This window comes from Crotalus tigris, unplaced genomic scaffold (genome assembly GCF_016545835.1).
Source record: "Crotalus tigris isolate CLP2741 ecotype Arizona unplaced genomic scaffold, ASM1654583v1 scf7180000018317.730465, whole genome shotgun sequence".
NCBI lineage: Eukaryota > Metazoa > Chordata > Lepidosauria > Squamata > Viperidae > Crotalus > Crotalus tigris.
Genome location: NW_024096938.1, coordinates 704,066 through 717,959, shown reverse-complemented (window position 1 = coordinate 717,959; position 13,894 = coordinate 704,066). Strand labels below are relative to the sequence as shown.

Here is a 13,894-nt window from a genome sequence, read left to right as displayed (position 1 = left end):
CTCTGCCTTGGCCTTGGCCCAGGCCAGCTGGGAGCCAATGTACAATTTTGTGGTGGCCATCTATGCTGAAACGCATTCAGTCTTAGCTCCATAAGCCCCCCCCCCAATGGCCTGAGAAGAACAGTGAGGCTCCTCCAGTGGACCATGCCTTGGCACTTGCCCCGGTCCCACCTCCTTCTGCCAGAGACCCTCAGATCTGTCCCACTCCTGCCCAGGCCCCCACAGGCACCCTTGACACAAACAATGTAGAGCTGGCCACGCCCACCCAGTAGGCCACACCCACTCCATCGACGGTCACCCAGTAGGCTACACCCACCCTGGCCACACCCACCCGGCCCCGAGGGCAACCGCAATGCTGATGCGGCCCTCAATGAAATTGAGTTTGACACCCCTACTCTAGGTAACCTTCCGCCATTTTAGGGACTGCAGGCAGCCCATTTTGTAACTGTGTGTCGTTTGTCAAAGAGAGGCTCTTTATTCAGGTACTGCTGTTGCCTCCCAGCTCAGACACCCCGACTTTGGCCTGAAGCTGGTAAGAACTTGAGACCTGAATTCGAGAGAGGCGCTTTTCCCTTTGCAAAGGGGCTTCTTTGCCCCCCCAAAATAGGAAACACCCAGTAATTCAGGCAAAGCAAAAAGTCTCCATTAAGGGCTGTGTGTGTGAAGGAGCAATCTGCCCAGAAAGTTGACACCACCTGTGCTATTTCTGTCCGGTCTCTCCAAGGCCTCTCCCTGGGGACAGCACAGCAAAGTTGCCTGGAATAGCTGTGCGGTGAAACAACTGAGGGTGTGGGGAAAGAAGGTGCGTATTTTTGTGTGGAAGTAAAGCAGTTAGAAAGGGAGTTTTTTCTCTAACCCTCACACGGAGGAATACAGGTGGGAGTAGCTGTGGAAAAGCTTGAGGACTCTGTCTGTGTGTGTGTCTGTGTGTGTAAGTGTTGTCAAGAGAACTGTGTTGTTGTTAGCTCTTACAGAATCACTGAGTTGGAAGGGGCTTTGGAGGTCTTCTAGACCAGAGGTTCCCAAACCCCTGTCCGTGACTGGCACTGGGCAGTGGCATGCCAGAAACCAGGCTGCAGAAACAAGCGAAACCCCATCCGGGGAATGCAAGCGGCACACAAAACAACACCTTCTCCGGTCCGTGGAAAAACCTCTCCCCACAAAACTGGTTCCTGGTGCCCAAAAGGTTGGGGGCCGCTGTTCTAGACAGCCCCCTGTTCGGGCAGAAAACCCTACACCATTTCTTTGGTGTCTTGAGTCCACCAAATTGGGTCTATACCAGTGGTTCTCAATGTTTGTGTGACGGCGACCCCCGTCACACAAGCGTTCTGCACATGCGCGGTGCCGCGCACATGGGGGTGGCCCCCCATGCACGGCGTGCATGCACGGCGCACATGCGCGGCAGCGCCCCCATGGCGGCGCACGTGCACGGCGCCGCCCCCATGGCGGATCGCTGCCTTTGGCGACCCCCGAAAAATGGTCGATCGACCCCAAATGGGGTCGCGACCCATAGGATGAGAACCGCTGGTCTATACTGTAGTTAAAAGAACCTGTGACATGGGCCCAGATCTTTTTACCGGTTACAGAAACAAATACATTCCATTGGTATATTTTGTGATAGGTCAAAAAGCAAGAGATCAAAGAATAAAAGAGATGGATTAAATGCGAAGCTTGAACAATAGGAAACAACGATTCTAGCTGGCATTCCACAAGTAGCAAACTCACGGCCTATAAACTCCCTCTCCCAGATAAATTTTTATATTGCTTAACACTTGCAAGTGTATCCAAGGTCTTCCAGAAGGTACTTTCTGTTGTGTAGTTGCTGAGAAAGCAAGTTCTCCCATACCAAAAGAAACGGCACGCTTCCTTAAAGTTAAAAAAAGAGAACCAGCCTCCCTTGTTAAAAGTGCAAATATCACCTTTTAAAAGGCTAACAATAAAGCTTAAAATCCCAGCCAGCCCTGGCTGTGGTTAGTTTTAATCCTATAGTATTAATGTTCAGGTCGCAGAGTTAGAAATGTCCCCAGGAATGTCAACCAAAGTGAAGCCTTGCCTTCGAAGTGTGTTTGTGTGTTTTAAAGAAGAGCATACAAAAGAGTTGTTTAGTTGGTCCAAGGTCCGGTTCAAGGTCATCAGCAGGTCCAAGGTTCAAGAATGAATTTCACATCCACCTGAGCTAAACCCTGTTTCCAGCAGAGAGAAGGAAGGCATCCCAGTCTCTTATAGAAGCTGCAGCCAACTGTCACTCATCGGGAGGTTTACCCTGTTGCTAGGCAATGACCAGTAGGACCCCTCTTCTGCCCTCCTTTTGACTGGCATCTTTTAGTTTCACTTCAGACTGGGCTGTTTGCGGTATCCTCTCTCTCCCTGGGGGCATCTGCCATGAGACCGGAGGGGTGGTGGTGACCCTCCCCTCCTTGAAATAAGGCCATCTTCTCAGGCCTCGGAAGTGGCCCCTACATTTTGGAAGACCCTCCAGCAGATCCCCCTCCTCCTCTCAGCCTCCCGGAAGGCCATCAAAACTTGGCTCTGTGCCCAGGCACTGAGTTCCAGGTGAGATGAACTTCTGGCTATCCTTGGGGCTCATTTTCTTTTGTTGATGTTTTTATTGTGTCATTTTATTTTATTTTTGCTGATGTTTTTATTGTGTCAGCCCAGGCCGCTTGTGTGAGCTGGCCAGTCAGAGGGGTCTAATAAATAAACACATTTCTAAAACTTTTGAATGAGTAGAAGACGCTCATTTTGACATCTCACAAAATGCTTTTAAAGCAGACGTGTCAATGTTTTCGCTGGCCTGGGCAGCGTTGAGCGAAAAGGAATTGTCTTGGGTCCCGTATAAAATATATCATATAGTTAATGTATATAAATAACAAACTTCCCTTTAAATATATTTTTATTATAATATCAAAAGTGTCGTGAGGTCACATTACTGGCTGTCCAGGGCTGAATGTAGTCTATGAGCCATGAATTGAGTCCACTTTTTAGGCTCTCAAAGATGGCAGCTCCTGAAGGCATCCGGGAAGCCCAAAAGGAATTGGGGGGGGGGAATCCCACTGCTTTCCACTCCTCCTCATCCAGAAAGCATCCACTATAATATCTCAGGGGCTGCCGCAAAGAAGAGGGAGTCAAGCTATTCTCCAAGGCGCCTGATGGCAGGACAAGAAGCAACGGATGGAAACTGATCCAGGAGAGAAGCAACCTGGAACTAAGGAGAAACTTCCTGACAGTTAGAACAATTAACCAGTGGAACAACCTGCCTCCAGAAGTGGTGAATGCTCCAACACTGGAAGTTTTTTAGAAGATACCATTTGTCCTAAATGGTATAGGGTTTTCTGCCTGAGCAGGGGGTTGGACTAGATGACCTCCAAGGTCCCTTCCAACTTTATTATTATTATTATCATCATCATCATCATCATCAACTGAGGCTCTCCCCCCTCTTGGGCCGGGGCATCCTGCTGGGCCCCTGAAGAGCCCGAGAGGACCTCTCAGAGGCAAGAGAAGCTGCCCTCCTGCAAGGGGACCAGGAGGGCTCCAGACGGTCCCTGAGCTCCCGTCTCCCAAAGGGCCCCTGGAGGAGGCCCAGAGACCAGCCACTCGGCCCTCAGCCTGAGGCAAAGGTGGATCTGAGGGAAAAACTGCCTCTGTTGCTGCCCCCACTGAGCCAAGACCAAGCGTCCATTTTGCGGAAGGTCAGCTGGTGATGCTGGAGAAAGATCCGGACCCAGGAGCAAAATGGCTGCCTCCTCCCCAAGGAGCATATAGGAGTCCCCTCCCCCCAGGTCTTGCTCCTTCCAGGTTTTGCCTTGGTTCCTCCCCTTCCTCCCACTCAAAATGAAATTGGTCTTTCTGAGCAAAATGAGAGTAAAATCCCTCCTATTTCCAATCTCTTCAAACAGGCAGCAACTCAGGTAAGAGGAAAACAAAACCATTTATTTTCAGCAAACAACTTTGACAAACTTACAATATAAGTGCAAATTATTAAAGGAGCCAGCAGCCCGGCTGTGGAATGGATCTCATGCTCTATTTTTCTAAAGCATGAAAATCCATAAATGACAATCTATAAAAAAAAATCAGTCTGAATGTTTCACTTGTTATACTGATTATCTGTCAAACTTTGAATGATCAAATATATGATCAATTAACTGTGCAATAATCAATTAAAAAATGCATCAACGATTTTAGTGACAAAAATCTCAGAATGCACACTTCTTCTTTTACTAATAGTTTCCTCGAAGATAACATTTAAATTTATAAAACTAAGGAAAAAAAGAAAGAAAAAGAAACCCCCATCTTTATCCCCAACAAGTATAATGAAAATTAACAACTTATAAATCTCTCTTAAAATAAAACCAAGAAACTGTTCATCCTCTCCCTCACCCCATTCCCTATAAACCCATCTCTGAAACCTCATCTCTAACCTCTAATCTCAATCCATTAAGATTAACCAGCAAAAGCCCGTGAAGGGTTATACAAAATACTTATTAAAACCCATTATCTACAAAAGCATTTAAAATCGTTTGATTCCACAATTAGTATCATACCGTCTTTTTCCGTCTCTAAGACGTACCCGTGTATAAGACGCTCTCCACGCCGATCAATCCACAAGTTCGGCCGGCAGAAGATCTTGCCCCCTCCCACTAGTGGGAAGCCCACAGGGGCTTTACACCTGCACCAGGCGGCATGGCAACCCACACAGGCACGACCTGGGCTGCGGAGGTTACCATTATTTTTCCGTGTATAAGACGCACCTGGTTTCTGAAGAGGGTGTTTGCAGGAAAAAAATAGAGTCTTATACACAGAAAAATACGGTATATTCTTTTCTCCTCCATTCCTCAATCATAATAAAGAAAGGTTACTGATTCTGTGATAAAAGCCGTGATGAAAGACCCCAAATATATCCTGATTCCAGAATGCTGGAAGGCCCTGAAGGGATCCTCCTGTCTAATCCAGAAGAAGGTTGATCCTCAATTCTTTCCTCCCTCCTAAGGCTGGGAGTGTCCATCGTGCTGCAAAGAAGAGAGGAAGAAGCATCCAAGAGTTCGTTATATCCAGACAGTCGGAGCCTGAGAGGTGCCAGAGGATAAGAGTTGGGGGGCAGGCAGACCCCTCCCCAGAGCCCTCATGCCTCTCCCCCAAATTCCTTCCCTTCCAGTGTTTGAGATGAATAGGAGAGAGAAGAGGGATTTCCCAAAATATCTCCACCATCAATTGGGGTCCTTGGACCTGAAGGCCTTCATCTCCCTCCCTCCCTCTCCCCCCATTCAGCCCCCACCAGTCTACTCACCTGCCAGGGGGCTGCTAAGCGGTCTGGTTGCTCCCTGCATGGGAGAGAAAGACACAGAGTGAATCTATTCCTTGCCCTGTCAGGAGGACAAATCTCTCTCTTCACCATTCAGCCTCTGCAGCTTCACAAAACTCTCAGAGGAGATCAGGCTTTTTATTCATTTACTGTATTATTAACCTTCTGTGTCACCCATCTCTCTCCAAGGTGACTCTAGGCAGCTTCCAGTAAAATTCAATAAAATGCCATGTAGAACATTTAGAACAATAAACTGAAAGACCAGATTCCCCCACCAGATCACGTTGCCATTGCTCTGACAAGAAGATCCTATCCGATGTGTGACCGCTGTCCTGAGCCAGGCCCAAGATGGGCCCAAGATCAGGCGATCCATCATGTCAGTCTCTCTATCTGTTTATCTGTCTATCATCTCTTTATCTATCTAATATTAAACTTCTATGACACCATCTCGTCAAGGGGACTCTAGACAGCTTACAATAAAATTCAATAAAAAGCTATGTAGAATATTTAAAACAATAAAAACCAGATCCCCCCACCAGATCACATTTCCGTTGCTCCAAGAAGATCCTATCTGGGGTGTGACCGCTGTCGTGAGCCAGGCCCTAGATGGTCTGGGAGAGGCCCATGGCAGCCGTGAACTCCTGGGCCCCTTCTGAGGCCAAACCCGGGGAGGGCAGATTGACATCTCCCAGGACCAGGAGCCTGGGGAACTCCCTGCCAACACTAAGATAGCCCCCAGCAGCTGAGGGGTGGGGTGGCCATGCAGCAGGGAGGCTGGTACAGCAGCCACAAGCCCAACTGATCCCATGAGCGCAGATTCAGAAACGGAGTCACAACCAGAAACGTGGGGATCAAGGCCCCCGAGTGCCCAGAGAAATTCTCACATTGCCCCCCCACCTGCTCTGCCCCGGGGGGGCAATGTGAGTTGGGGCCAAATCCTAAACCCCAATCTCTGAGAGGAGGAACACCCCCTCCACTTCCAGAATCAGCCAGGTCTCAGCTATGCCAGCAGAAGAGTCTCTAACCACTGGGGATCATGGGATCGCCGGTGATTCCCCCATTTCCCACCAAGGAATTGAGGGCTCTCTCTCCTCCAAAGGGGGCCAGGCTCCACCAGGCAGACTCTGCGCTGCCTTCCCTGCCTGAATCCCACAGGGAGAGTTTCCCTTCTCCGCCTCAGGAACAAACCAGGGCAAGGAAAGTGCATTTTGTGACCCCCCCCCCAAAGCCGGCTTTCATGCCTAAGGTGGGACTAGAACTCACCGTCTCCCAGTAAGTCTCCCTTGGTGCCCTCACCACTAAACCAAACTATTTTAATTATTTCACCAGAACCAGACACAGAGGGAACACAGGAAGAATGAATTAATGGGGGGAGGAGGGGAGGCTTTTAAAAACTGGGGGCCTCTCCCTCTTTCCCTCTCCCCCCACCCACCCAAAGTCTGGCAAAGGGACAGAATGGCTGAAGCAGCAGCAGCAGCAGCTCCCTCCGACTCACCCTGGCTGGATCTGCTGGATCCTTCCTCACTTGCTGGAAAAGAAAGAAAGAAAAAGAGAGTGAGGAAGTTCACTCTGTTGGCTGATAGGTGGAGAAACTCAGCTCTTTCTGACTCCAGCTCCCTCCCTCTCTCGCACACACACACAATCAAAGACAAACAAATACCTGGAGAGAGTTTGAACCAGACTGCTTGGGCTAAAAGGCCCAGGAAAGAATTCCTAAAATTTATATGTACATCAACACAGAGCAAAAGTTCAGCAATTCTTGAGCCCGAGAGCAAAGCTGATCTAAAAAGATACACATGGCTCCAAAGTCTCTTTTTCTAACCAGTTCCTACTCATCCTTGTAATGGGAGATCGAGATCCAGTTGGCATCCCCCAAAGCTCCTTTTCTCTCAAAATGCCCCCTTTTGATCCCTAATTTGATGCAGCTTCTGACTCTCATTTCACCGAACCTTTCCTTTCCGCCCACTTGGGAAACAGAGCAGCTTCTCAGCCGGAGGGACCTTCCACCAGCTGGGTCTTCTCCCCTTCTTGAGGGTTCCTTGTCCCAGATGTTTCTCCTTGAGGACCCCACTTCCAAGAACAGCCTGGCTGGGATGAAAAGGGGGTCCATCTTCCCCAGACTGGTTCTTAGGAGGAAGAGAGCATGCACGTGTGCGCATACACACACAAACACACACACACACAAACACACAGACATTCCTCAACTGATCATGCCTCTGGTCTCTGCTCTAAGTTGGAGATTACATGTAGAGAGGACAAGTCACTCACTTGCTGCTTTTTTGTAGTCATCTTGACGTCTTTCTGCAAAGACAAAAATCAGTGAAAGGTCAAAAGAATCCACCAGAGACCATCCAATCTTTCCCTCTTGGGAGGAATACCTTCAGGAGATATTTCGCAGTCACTTTGCCTCATTAATAAAGACAGAAAGATTTTCAAAAACCAAAAGGATGTCCTGATTTGGCCCAAGAGAGACCTGCTGCCTCCAAGATGGAGGGAGGGAAAGGGGGGAAACAGCAGCAGCTTGGAGGGGAGGAAGATTTTCATGGAAATCCTTCTCTGCTGCTCTTTGACCAAAGACTTTGAAAGGGATGGAACTGGGATGCCTCTTCCCAACTCAGAAGAAGGCGGGACTGTCCCAACCTCAGACTCAGCCAAGTCAAGACTGGAGTCCCAGCAAGAGGCCGAGATCTCAGAGGCTCCCCAAGGGCTGGGAAAGCAGGACAGGAGGAAGCCCTGAAGAAGCTCCCCAAAGGGAGAGACTTGGGAGGAACCTCCCCATCTTCCTTCCATCACCCAGAAAAGGAGACTTACTGAAGAATACATAGATCCCAACAACAATCACACCCAGCAGGACAAGGCCAGCCACAACGCAGCCGATGATGATCCCCAGGCTGGATTTTGATTCTGAATTGGGAGAAAAAGCAGATAATTGAAGGAGAACCCCAATATCCCAATTAGGGGAAGAGACCTAAAATAGCAAAAGCTGAAATTCTCAAAATTAAAAACTTCTATGGGTTCCTCTTCCTGTCCCTCTAAGGGAAGCACGAAGGCTCCTTGCTAACCACCCTTAGGGGACGTGTCCCCCTCATGCTGCCTCCTTCTCTCCCCAGCCCAGCATGAAGGCAGCTGAATTCATCCTCAGCTTTTCCACTCCAAAGCAGCCCTTTGCCACCTTGCGACTCTCAGCAGCTTACAAAACAAAAACGTCACCAACACAATATTGGTGAACAATACAATAACATTTGTTGAACAACAGTTTTTTGTTCTGTTTAGAGGCTGCCCCAGTTTGTCATAATTTGAGCAGCTCTATACGTTATGTTTTTTCTTCAGTTTGAATGTTTACATTTTATTATTTAAAGTAAAAGAATTCATATCACCTAGCCTTTTTTAAAATATACACTTTCATTTCCTTGTCCAGTCCAGAAATAGCAAAAAATTATATTTTGTCCTTCTAGGACTTCAGCATGAAAAATGGAATATGGTGACATTCAACTTCTGGACAGTCCCAGAAATGGCAGAAACAGAAGAACAGATTTTGAAGGGACCTTGGAGGTCTTCTAGCTCAACCCCCTGTTCAAGCCTTCCAGACAAGTGGCTCTCCAGTCTCTTCTTAGATGCCTCCAGTGATGGAGCCCCCACAACTTCTGAAGGCAAATTATTCTACTGAAGGTTAATTGTTCTCACTGTCAGGAAATTTCTCCTTAGTTCAAATTTGCTTCTTTCCTTGATTAGTTTCCATCCGTTGCTTTTTGTCTTGCCTTCAGGTGCTTTGGAGAATAACTTGACTCCCTCTTTGTCGAGGCAACCCCTGAGATATTGGGGAGAGTGCTATCATATCACCCCTAGTCCTTCTTTTCATTAGACCAGAATACCCAGTTTCTACAATTGTTCTTCATATGTTTAGTCTCCAGTCCCCTGATCATCTTTGTTGCTCTTCTCTGAACTCTTTCCAGAGTCTCAACATCTTTTTTATATTGTAGCGACCAAGACTGGATGCAATATTCAAAGTAGGGTCTTACCAAAGCATTATACAGTGGTATTGCTTTGGGAGTCAGTTCTGAGGAGGGGAACATTAAAATAATAATAATAATAACAACAATAATAATAATAATAGTAGTAGTAGTAGTAGTAGTAGTAGTAGTAGTAGTAGTAGTAGTAGTAGTAATAAAGTTGGAAGGGACCTTGCAGGTTATCAAGTCCAACCCCCTGCTCAGGCAGGTAACCCTATACCATTTCGGACAAATGGCTGTCCAGTCTCTTCTTTTTTTTTTTTTTATTAAGAATTTTTAACATTTTACAAAATAAATCCCCTCCCCAAACCCGCCCACCCACCCATACCCTCCCCCAACTCCCCAAACCTCCCTAACCCTCCCCTGAACCTCCCAGAGTTGATTACAGGCTTATCCAAAATGTTTCAAAAGAAAAAAAAGAAAAAGAACTTAAAACACATATAAAACTTAAGACAACTATAAATCCTAAACAATCCTAAGAACCTTAAATTAAATGAATTATTTCTAGAAAATAATAATAAACACATTATAATATACTCTAAAAATCTTCTAATCTTACTTATAATATTATCCATCCTTCTACATAAGTTTCTTCAAAGACACAATTTTAAGCACTGCTTTCTTTAAACATCTATAACTACAATATAAAGTCTAGCATAAATCATAAGCAAATCTAAATACATTTAGTTAAACAAGTTATAGTCCCTCCAAAACACAAATTTAAACAATCAGAACTTGAGACATTAGAACAAACAAATTATAGTCAATCAAAAACACAAATCTGAACATTACTTAAAACTTTAAACATTAAAAACCCCACCCAAACACTAAACACATTATAATATACTCCAATCCTTCTAATATCATAAATATTATTATCATTTTCATAAACTCCCCCAAAACACAAATTTATACATTACTTAAAACTTAAAAAAGGGAAAAAAAACAAAACACCTTTATACTCATTTAAATCTTATCAGATTCCATCCAAAGTAAACAGTTTATAACAAATTCACCCACAAAAAACACTATAGCAAATTCCATCCACCATAAACACAATAGATATTCAAATCTTCATCAATAACAAGTTGCAACCACAAAAAACCCAGTCCTTATCAATCTCAATTGTCCATTTTCATTCTCCATTCATTATCATACTGATATTATTATTGTCAGCCTCGACTGTCCATTTTCGTTATAAAGCTTAAAACAAATGCTTTAGGATCTGTCCTCAAAAGCTGCTCCAAATTTTCTGAGTCTCCCAACGACTCAGAAGCCAGTACATGTGGGGATTCCTTAAGCTCCTTATTCTGTTGGTCTTTTTCTTTACAATTATATGTTGCACAGATTTTCCTCTGCCCCTTCCTCTCAACTTGTTGACGCCCCTCAGGCTGAAATTTCCCCTTTTTCATCTCAGATGACCCTTCCATCCTTAATGGTTGCTCCAAAGGATTTATGGGTCTTGCTTCTCCCACAGATTCAGCAATCACTAGGTGTGAAATTTCATTACTCTTCTTCAGTTGATGCTTTTCTTTACAGTTTTGTGCTACACAAGTTGTCTCCTGCTCCTCAATCTGAACATGTTGAGATCTCTTAAACAGGGGTTCCCCAATTTTAGAGTCTTCAAACTGTAATTCTACATCCATTTCTTCCAAAGTCTTGAACTTAATAGATGGAGATGAACATACCCCCAATACTGAAGTATAAAAATCTTTTGCTTGAGAAACAGTATTAAGTCTGTAACATAGTCCCAGGTAATTCACCACCATTCCAATCGGAACATCCCATCTAAACGAAATTCGTCTCATTTTAAGTTCATTTGCTAAAAAGGCAAACTCCTTTCTTCTTATTAAAATTTTAGATGGGATCTCCTTTAAAATTATAACATCTTGTGAAGCAATTTGAAATCTCTTCTTATAAAAAGCTTGTATAATTTCATTGCGTAAAGATTTCTTCCAAAAGTAAATTACCACATCTCTTGGCAAATTCTTTTGTACTGCCACCGCAGAGTTAACTCTAAATAGTTTTTCAATTTCACTAAGTATTCCTTCTTTTTCTGTATTCAAAATTACAGCAAAGTCCTTTGCAACCATCTCTTTCAGATCTTCTTGCAAGGACTCTTCCAAGCCCCTAATTCTTAAGGCGTATTCCATTTGACCATATTGAAGCATAAGAATCTCGTTTTCCATTTCTTTTTCCATACTGTCAATTTTCCCCTCCATTAATTCCACTTTTTCAGCTACTTCTTCCACATGGGAATTCAACTTTTCAAGAACAGAAGCAACTCCTTTTAGAGCCAAAACTATGTCTTGCCTCAAAATCTTATTATTTTCTTCCAAAATCTTTTTCATTTCTGCCCTAATTTGAATTGTAAAATTTTCCATCATTTGTTGCATATCCTTCACAGTTGTTGGCTGAGCCACAGAAGATTTAGGAACTGTGAAATTCACTGGACGCTTTGGAGCCATCTTAAAAAAAAACTTTACTCCTTCTTAAAAATTACAAAAATTCCTTCAAAAGAAAATCATAACTCCCTCAAAGGAAAATCTTTAAAATAATGAGAAAAATAAAAAAATAATAAAAAAAGAGAGTTAGAAAAGAAGAAAAAAAAATAAAAGAAATTAAGATATACACTCCAATCATTAAAATGAAAAAAAAGGGAGAGGGGAGGGAAAAAACCAGATTGCCTGCCCTTTAAAAATACAAGAGACGAAACCACAAATCAAACCAAAACAAAAAGTTAGAATATACACTCCAATCGTTAAAGTGAGAAAAAAAGAAAAAAAAAAGGGGGGGGGAAACCAAAATGCCTGCCTTTTAAAAATACAAAAAGCAAAACAAAAAATCAGACCAAAACCAGAATGCCTGCCCTTTAAAAATACAAGAGACAAAGCAACAAATCAAACCAAAACAATAATAATACTTCTAAAATCCATCCAATTCATTAAAAAGAAAAAAAAGAAGAAAGTAAAAAAAAGCCGATCGCCACTCTAGCTTCCCAAAAAAAAAAAAAAAAAACGCTAGAAGGTCTCCCGATCGCCATTTGCTTTCTCTTTCAACAAAAAAGCAAATAAAAAGACTATAAACAGAACAATAAACCTTTGGATTTAAAATAAAATCAAAGAAGGCGAAAAATAGATCAATAAAAGAAATTAGAATATACACTCCAATCGTTAAAGTGAAAAAAAAAAGGGGGGGGGAAACCAAAATGCCTGCCTTTTAAAAATACAAAAAGCAAAACAAAAAATCAGACCAAAACAATAATGTTTAGAAAATTAAACAACAAAAATTAATAATACTCTAAAATCCATCCAGTCCTTAAAAAGAAGAAAGAAAAAAAAGAGAAGGTAAAAAAGCCGATCGCCATTCTAGCTTCCCGAAAAAAAAAAACTGCCGATCGCCATTTTACTTTCCCTTTCAGCAAAAAGCAAAAAATAAAAAGAAAGACTATAACAAAAGAATAAACCTTTAGATTTAAAATACATATAAAGTCAAGGAAAGCAAAAAAATAAATCCTCTAAACAACTCTGTCCGCTTCTTAAAAAAAAACTCACTAGATCACTTTAAACGCGGAGGTGGTTGCGAGGGCTTGTTTTGTCCCAAGGACAAAAGCAGCTGGGAAGCGGAGACAGTCTGAACTCCGTGGGAGCACTCTATCACCCCCAAAAAAGGAAAATTGGGGGTACATAAGAGGCTCTACCACTATTCAGACTACCCTCTGCCCCCCCCGTTGCCCGGGAGGGGGATTTTGAACCGCTGAACAGCTGATGTCTGCTGTTCATAGCGGTTCATTACACTTACCCAGGAGGACGGCTACAAAGTAGCCGCCATCGCCCAACGCAGATCCACCGGAAGCCAGTCTCTTCTTAAAAACTTCCAGTGTTGGAGCATTCACCGCTTCTGGAGGCAGGTTGTTCCGCTGGTTAATTGTTCTAACTGTCAGGAAGTTTTTCCTTAGTTCTAGGTTGCTTCTCTCTTTGGTTAGTTTCCATCCATTGTTTCTTGTCCTGCCTTCAGGCGCTTTGGAGAACAGCTTGACTCCCTCTTCTTTGTGGCAGCCCCTGAGATATTGGAACACTGCTATCATGAACCCCCTCATCCTTCTCTTCATTAAACTAGACATACCCAATTCCAGCAACAGTTCCTTATATGTTTTAGCATCCAGTCCCCTGATCATCGTTGTTGCTCTTGTCTATACTCTTTCTAGAGTCTCAACATCTTTTTTACATCGTGGTGACCAAAACTGAATGCAGTATTCCAAGTGTGGCCTTACCAAGGCATTGTAAAGTGGTAATAATACTTCATGTGATCTTGATTTGATCCCTCTGTTAATGCAGCCTAGCACTGTGTTGGCCTTTTAGGCAGCTGCAGGACACTGCTGGCTCATATTTAAATTGATTGTCCACTAGGACTCCGAGATCCCTCTCACAGTTACTACTATTGAGCAAGGTATCCCCTATACTATACCTGTGCATTTGGTTTTTCTTGCCTAAATGTAGAACCTTACTTTTTTCACCATTGAATTTCATTGAATGTTGCAATTCTAGACTGAAAGGCTCCGGCAATTGAGAAAAGCTTTCGCTTT

The 13,894-nt window shown here is 43.8% G+C and overlaps 1 protein-coding gene across 1 annotated transcript in view; it reads right to left on the bottom strand.

Annotated features, from left to right (window-relative positions):
- Positions 1 to 3,909: 3,909 nt before the first annotated feature.
- Positions 3,910 to 13,894, bottom strand: part of LOC120311128 (major histocompatibility complex class I-related gene protein-like) — a 28,778-nt gene continuing 18,793 nt past the window's right edge. The window contains exons 5-9 of the mRNA XM_039350301.1: positions 8,111 to 8,203; positions 7,568 to 7,600; positions 6,795 to 6,827; positions 5,285 to 5,318; positions 3,910 to 5,006 (exon numbers count right to left, since the gene is read on the bottom strand). Coding sequence (XP_039206235.1) covers positions 5,299 to 5,318; positions 6,795 to 6,827; positions 7,568 to 7,600; positions 8,111 to 8,203 — 179 coding nt within the window. The 3' untranslated portion in view covers positions 3,910 to 5,006; positions 5,285 to 5,298. The remainder of the gene's footprint in view (positions 5,007 to 5,284; positions 5,319 to 6,794; positions 6,828 to 7,567; positions 7,601 to 8,110; positions 8,204 to 13,894) is intronic.